General features: G+C 42.5%; 1 protein-coding gene across 1 annotated transcript; it reads right to left on the bottom strand.

Annotated features, from left to right (window-relative positions):
* Positions 1-1,175: 1,175 nt before the first annotated feature.
* On the bottom strand, positions 1,176-6,530 carry LOC112141635 (protein KHNYN). Its single transcript, XM_024264766.2, has 6 exons — positions 4,939-6,530; positions 3,730-3,860; positions 3,191-3,287; positions 2,054-2,161; positions 1,884-1,985; positions 1,176-1,810 (listed from the first exon to the last, which is right to left on the bottom strand). Exons 1-6 carry the CDS (start codon positions 6,528-6,530, stop codon positions 1,474-1,476), a joined length of 2,367 nt encoding a protein of 788 aa, XP_024120534.2. The 3' UTR covers positions 1,176-1,473.
* Positions 6,531-7,487: the final 957 nt, after the last annotated feature.

Below are 7,487 nucleotides of genomic sequence, written 5' to 3' on the forward strand. Positions count from 1 at the left end.
CCAGCGGCCAGCTGGAGCTGGTCCACTGAGGAGGAGGAGGAGGAGTTCCTCTGGCACCAGACTGACATTTGTTACCCAGATCTTCTTCATCATCATCATCTTCATCATCTCATTCTGGAGACCCCCCCTCCCCCCACTCATTCTGTTACAGACTGATCTTCTGCCCCTCCCACTCCCGATCTCCTTATTTATCTGTATTTAGTTTTTTCTGGATGTTCCCAATAATCCTGCCCCTCCCCCATCAACGCCTTTGTATCTGCATCTGTATTAAACTCATTATGCTGTTGGTTCACGTGCACCTGCACGTGCACGCCCGTCGCTAAACGTCCACGTCATCGCAGACATTAATGATCCTGCTTCTTGTACGAAATGAATAAATATGGATGTTGAGTTTACACGGTTTACACATTTATACACATTTGTTTGGAAATACATTGATAATCTACTATGATTTGAATATATTTATATTAATCTGATTCAGTTCACATACTGTAACATTTACTAGTGAACTAATGAGATTGTTAATATCATACTATGTTACATAGATTCTTAAAATGAGAAGTTCTAACAAAAATTTCCTGACCACTAACACTATAAACATTGTTCTGCTTCTCCTGGAGGATGTTTCAGTTTGGCCACTAGGGGGAGCTCACGCTGTAGCAGTACTTTTTTTTTCAAAGAAGAATTTGCAAAAAAAAATGTGTTTTAGACCACAAATTCTTACTTTAAAAAATATTTTCTTAAAATAGTTTGTAAATATCATGCCTGTGAGTTTATAAAGATGTTCATAAGATAGTCAAAGTATGTTTGGGTCGACCGAGCGTTAGCATTAGCCGTACTATAGGAAATTCCATCAAAGGTTAGCATCAAGCTAGCAGATTTTAGCTTTATGTGCTAGATCAATCTATACTATTATTTTACTTTTCTTTACTTTTATTGATCTATTAAGCTTAATTCGATTAATCAATTCTATCAACCCAGTCCAACTATGTACAGCCATTGAATGCAAGATGAAAATGAAATCAGTCGAACTTGTAACAGTCAGAGACATGACTTTAGTAGTGACACATGGATGTTGTGTGGAGTCAGCCTCCAACCTCCCTGTTTGGTTACCCTTTAAAGTGTGGACTGCTGACCAAAAGTGGGGGGTTTGCCTCATAAAGGGGGAGCAGAATTCACAGAAGATTCCCAATGTCTTCTTTGAAAACCTTTTAATAATAATAATTTAATAGTAAAAGCAGATGATGTAAAGAGTTTGTAAAGTGATTCATTTAAATCACACATTTCTAGTTATCAAACTTCCTTATAAATATAATCTGGAAAAATCATGGTGACTTTCACATGTGCTAAATGGAAATCACTTCCTTCCATCCAGAATGATTTCCTCACACACTTTCATCTTTAAAAAAGCTGTTTCTTTGGAATAAAACAGAATCCCAAATCAGGGGAGACTGATGGAACCAGGAGGAGGTTTTACTGCATCTGCTCCAGGATGAAGCTGGACAGCAGGTTGATGTCCGTCTCTGCAGGGTGCAGCTGCAGCTGCAGAGTCACCGTGCTGTCCTGACCGGGGAAGACCTGGCTCAGCTTCATCCTCAGCTCAGTCGTTTGTTCTGCAGTCCTGTTCTCCCGCTGGGCGCGCCCAGGCACGGCCTGCGACCTGTGTCTTCTCAGAACATCTTCGGAAGCGCCCAGAGCGCCTCCTGCTGTCCGGTCACGGAAGTTCAGAACTTCGGTCTGGGAGCGGGGGTGTTTGGACGGGAGAGCCGACGACAAACCGGCAAAGGAGTGGCTTCCTGGAACCGGAGCCCTGAAACGGAAAACGACAGATTCACGTTTGAACGCTAGAGGGACAAAAGTCGATTAAAAGTGAGGAACCTCACCTCTGCTGCAGGCGAAGGAACTGGTCCAGGTGGGGGCCGCTCCTCCCCAGAGGGTCATCGGGGACCATGAAGAGGTCGCCCACGAAGGTGTACTGCAGGAGCCTGCAGGAGAAGGAGGTCAGACGGACAAAGGCGGAGCCTGAAGGTGTCATGTGAGCAGATCAGCTGACCTCTTCCTGATGATGTCCCTCCACACCACCGACTCGTCCAGCAGGTCTCTCAGGTTGTCGTTGGTTACAATCACCCCATCTGTCTTCTGCGCCAGCTGCAGAATCAGCCTGTGAAACATCATCAGCATCAGTATTTTTTACTGTGATTCCTCAAACTTCTTCTAAGTTGAATAAAACTCAGCTTTTTTTCAATTTAAAAGACTACCTGTTTGCTTATATGGTATCATTTTAATCAGTTTTTTATCAATGTTATATTCACACACTAGACATAAAATCATGAAAAAACAGAAAATTTCATCTGGAAAAATTGGATTCATTTTGTTGTGGAAACCCCAAAAACAACATAGATTGAAAGTTTTAGGTGTTATTTCATAAAAACAACATAAATAAATGTTGTCAGTAAACTAATCAACATGATTTTGATTTAAATACTAAAATATTTTCAGTTAAAAGTTGTAGATTATTGGAGGGTCCTCTGGTTACAGCCAAGATTGCGCCAGATTCAATCTCTAGCCGGAAGTGGAAATTTTGCAACTTTAGCCGGATGCGTGAGCGGATATTTCCCAAATTTTAGGAAACCCTTTTGAAAATCATATTTTAAAAACTATCAGCTTTTAAGATTTAAATATGAATAAACTGTAGCTGTCTAGCCGTTTAATGAACTTCAAATCAATCATTTCACTTCAATCATTTCATCAAATCAAATGATCTTTTGCGCCCGTCTCTGGAAGGGGGAGGGGCTTCCAGCTATTATTTTTTCGACAATCCGGGTGGTCATTGTTGTAGAAAATTCATGCCAGACCCCATTCTAAAATTTAAAAAATGATCTGTTTCCTCGTTATTTTTTAAAAGAAGACAGCTCCATTAGGCTCCGCCCCCCACATTGGGTCCTGAATTACAACCGTCAGATCGACATTAATCTTCCGCCTTATTTATCAAAATGAAAGATCGCTTTTGTCCAAAATCTACAAAAAATGCCATATTATCTCTTTAATTTAATAAAATAATATTCAAATAAGCTTGAGTCTATTTTAAACAGAGTTCTATGATCTCACAGCTGCACAGCGGGACGGTTAAAACTTGGCTAAATCCTAATTAAAAGACCACATATGATTGGGACTTTAGTCGTACACGTACCTGTCATCATACGCGGTGATCCTCTTTCCTTGGACCTCCCTGGACGGCGTGTAGCTGAGCAAGCCGACCGTCTGCAGCTCCGTCAGGAAATGCCGCTCTGAGAGACGAGAACGAGTGAGTATGCAACAGACAAGAGGCCTGCACAATACATGTATAGAAAAGATGGCTTAAATTGGGATAAATAGTTACCATAGGCAGATATTTAACACATTTGACCAATCAGATGGATCTCTTTCATGTCAGATTCTTTCCTCCTAAGTAGACGTGGGTCATATTTTAAGTTCTGTTAATTCTATTTAAACAAAACTGATGCAGTGACATGGAAATGATCAATTAGCTGTTATGCTGTATGATCATGCATCACAAGTCACATCGTCATTGCAGTATTGATAACTAATACAACAAGATTTTCTAATACCGTTCAGCCTTATTGTGTATGGATGTTTGTATTTTTAAGAAATTGTGTATCGCGATATATCTTACCAATACACACCCCTAACAAAAACCAGGAGTATCATGAGCAGGAGGATAGGGACTACCTTTGGTCCTGGAGTCGTTCTTCTGCCTAAACTGAGGGATCAGAACGCTGATGTTCCGATGACCTCGGTCCCAGAAGTGTTGTACGGCCAGAGCGATCCCCCGACAGGAGAAGAAGTGACCGAGACCGTGACTGCAGGAGACAGAACCAGTACAGTGAGATCAGTCTAACGCAGAGTCTCTGCTAAATCCAAGCTCACATTCATTAGACTAAACTAAAAGAAACGCTCCTGTTACGTCCTCTTACTTCCATCCAGGCCTTCAGTGATTCCACAAAAAAAAAATCTTTTTGATTTCTTAATCATGTAAATCCCACAACATCAAACAATTGACAGAAATGTATTTATTCATTATTTTTAAATGAGATGTTTTTTAAACCCTTTAAAGAAATCCACAAAAATATCTAGCTTTTTTAAAAATGATTAATTAATGATTTGTTGCGAAATTTGGAACATTTTTAGTTAGTTTAAGATGCAAAAAAAGCATCCTATTTTCCCACTGTCTCATGTATTATAAATCAATTTTCAGCTCATTTTGTACTCTTTCAATACACCAAGTAGTCCTTTACAAAACCGAAAAACAATCAACGAGTTATTCTTGCTATAAAGTTTTGAAAATTAGCTAAACTTTTTCCTGCCAAAAGTGTTTCGGGGGCAGCCATTTTGAAATGAGCAGGAAAAGAGCTTATACTGCCCCTAGTGGAGTGATGATGTACTACAGGGCAGGAAAATGGACCAAGGTGTTTTACTGTAGGTTTTTAAGGAAAGTTTGGATCATGCTACTGAGATAAAGGTCTCAGAAATGTCTGTATAGAGCACGTGTCAAAGTCAAGGCCCAGGGGCCGGATCTGGCCCTTCCAGTAATTATATCCGGCCCTCCAGGTCATTTTAGTTTATTGCCATCAATGGTCATTATTGTGCTATTTTCTAACTTGTATAATTTTGAAAAAAATATATTTTTATGGAGGGTAAAATATTGAAAGTTATTTAAAGTTTGAGTTGATTTATTCTGGAATAATATTCCTCCTTGTTTTAATTCATAGTTATGTTAAAAAGTTTTAAAGTTTTGAAAAAGCAGTTTTATTGGGTTCAATAAATATTTCTCCTGTTCGACCCGTGACCGGATTTAGTTTAACCCCGATGCTGAAGTGGGTTAAAAATGTTGCTTTTTCTGGAAACAGTGACGGTGTGTTTGTGTGTCCACCCCCGCACCTCATGGCCACGTTACTCCCGTCGATGATGATGGTCCTCAGGGAGGGGTTTCCGGGCTCGTCGGTCAGCTTCAGTTTAAAGGGGGTCTGCAGCCCCTCCAGGAAGCGCTGCTCCCCAGTCACCACCAGAGAGGGAGGGGGCATGGAGCCCGGCCGCTCCTTCGTCCTGACGGAGCTGGTGGAGGAAGGGATGGGGTGTGGATTTCCTGAGTGAGAATACTTGGGGGCGCTGCTCTGGGGTTGGGGGGCTTGTGTGGACCAGTTGGGGGGCTGGCTGAGGTCTACGTACGGCTGAAAGTTGGGAAGTTGGGGATCAAGGGAGGCGGGATATGTGGACATGGGGGGGCCTTTGACTTCAGGCGGGATTAGCTTTGGGTTCAGGTCAGTGAACGTTTGGGGGGGGCTACTACCAAAAATGCCAGACTCCATTTTGTCCCCAGACGTTTCTCCTTCTTCAGCCTGAGCTGCTCCATCTTTCTCCGGGAGGGTGTCCTCCTCGGTCTCCCTGGGCCCCTCCCTGGCGTTGGCGCCCTGCCCCCTCTGCAGCTTCAGCAGGAGCTGGTGGGCGGAGCCTTCAGACAGCGAGCTGTAGGCTTTAGCTACGTTCTGCTCGGCGTACCCGCAGCTTGCAGCAGCCTTCTTCACCACCCCCAGGACAAAGTCCTCCTCCACTGCTGCCTCCTCCCCCTCCATGCGGCTCCTCTCCTGTCTACTATCACCTGTCCCCGCCTCCTCCTCCTCCTCTCGGTGCTCCGTCTCACAGGGGCGGTTCTGCTCCGGGTTCAGAGCCGAGTCTTCTGGGGTGGTGAAATCACGGTTTTTCCGCTGCCGGTCACTACAGTCCTGCTCCTGCTGAACCAGGTCCAGGATCTGCGACGCCTCCTTGAGTCCAGTTCTGGCGAGGACTCGTTGGACCACGTCTTCTGTGTACCCCATGGCGGTGAAAAACTTTAGAAGGAGCCAGAACTCCTTGCTTGTTGGTGAAGACTGCACCTCCTGATCCTCTAATCGCCTCCCTGGCACCTTCACACCTCCCTGAGACTCCTCCTCCCCCACCTCCTGCGGGGGTGTCCTCTCGGCCCCCTCCGCCCTCCCTCTTGAGCCCTCGAGACCTCCAGAGTCCCCCCACACCGCCGCAGCAGCCTCCCCCTCTCCTGCTCGGTCGGCAGAGCCAGAGGGATCCCAGCGGGTCTTCGTATGACCACCTGCCTCAGGACTCTCCTCTGTGGAGCCGAGGCCGGACTCTTTCACCAAATCCAGAAGGACCTCTTTCACGGGCCCAGACAGCACCAGCAGGTCCAGGATGTGTCTGTCCTCCCACTTCTCCACCAGAGTCTTGAAGGCCCGCCGCGAATCCAGGGACTCCCATCCGCCTCTCTCCCCCGTGTCTGGGCGTTGGGTCTGGCTGCCCTCAAACCTGGAGATCAGTTCCGTCACCAGCGAGTAGGCTCGAACCACGGGCTCCGCCAGACCCGATATGAGCAGAAATCCGGTGGAACCGACCTGCAGCCACAAAGAGAGAGGAGTCTGCAACGGTCTGGAAGAGTTCTGAAACAACCCCGGTTCTGACGGGCTTTTCTCATGGAAATGCATCACAACTAACTGAACCTAAAGTGGTCAATGGTCTTTCTAAATCTGGATCCTTTAAAAATGCCTTCAACAGATAAAATAAATATCTTCTTCTCTTCTATTTAGCCTTCAAATAGAAGTTAAAATGATTTTAGCAAATATGTTATAAGTAAAGAAATGTATTGAATTATATTGCATAAAATAGTAAATGTCTGGCTCAATTTACTTTAACCTTTAACTAGCCAACCAAAACAAAATGTTCCAGCAAATGTTTTTTGCCGTGGAGTAGTAATACGCACGACAAATGTTTGTAATAATACAGTTTAGTTGAGCAGGAAGTTAAAGGGTTAAAAAGTGATGCAAATGAAGCTATGACGTAGGAGTAGGGCCTCCGTAAGAGAAAAAAATGCTAAACAGTTATATGACAGTAAAGTAAAAAAATTAAAAAAAGAACATTTTTATCAGAATAAAGTTGTACTTTTTTTTAATTTTAAGTGACACAATTGTGGACATTTTTAAACAATTTCTGAGAATTAGGTTGTAAAATTATGAAAAAATGATTAAATAGAAGTTAACATTTTCCAGAAATAAAGTGATACATTATTAGTAAAAATCCAAACTTTCACAATAATAAATTTGTAAAATTATGAGAAGAAGTCAAATGTTTACAAAAATAAAATTGTAAAATTATGAGACAAAAGTTGTTTCTATTAGGGAAAAATATGTAACAATTTCTGAGAATAAAGACGTAAAATTATGAAAAAAGGGGAAATTTTACAAGAATAAAATTGTAAAATTATAAGAAAAAATATAAAAAATGATGAGAAAGAAGTTAAAATTTTCTAGGAATAAAATAAATAAATCCAACCTTTCACAAAAAAATTATTAAGTAAAAGTAAAATGCTTACAAAAATAAAATTGTAAAATTATGAGAATAAAGGTGGCTCTATTAGGGAAAGATATGTAACAATCTGTGAAAAT

This window comes from Oryzias melastigma, unplaced genomic scaffold (assembly GCF_002922805.2).
Source record: "Oryzias melastigma strain HK-1 unplaced genomic scaffold, ASM292280v2 sc01636, whole genome shotgun sequence".
Lineage (NCBI taxonomy): Eukaryota > Metazoa > Chordata > Actinopteri > Beloniformes > Adrianichthyidae > Oryzias > Oryzias melastigma.

What these genes read in the sequence shown, in the direction of transcription:
- LOC112141635 (XM_024264766.2), bottom strand. Translation starts at nt 6,530, where the DNA reads ATGCATTTCCATGAGAAAAGCCCGTCAGAACCGGGGTTGTTTCAGAAC. An exon ending in GGGAGTAACGTGGCCATGAG is followed by an intron (nt 3,861 to 4,938) that starts GTGCGGGGGTGG and finishes TGTCTCCTGCAG; the next exon opens with TCACGGTCTCGGTCACTTCT. An exon ending in ATCACCGCGTATGATGACAG is followed by an intron (nt 2,162 to 3,190) that starts GTACGTGTACGA and finishes GATGTTTCACAG; the next exon opens with GCTGATTCTGCAGCTGGCGC.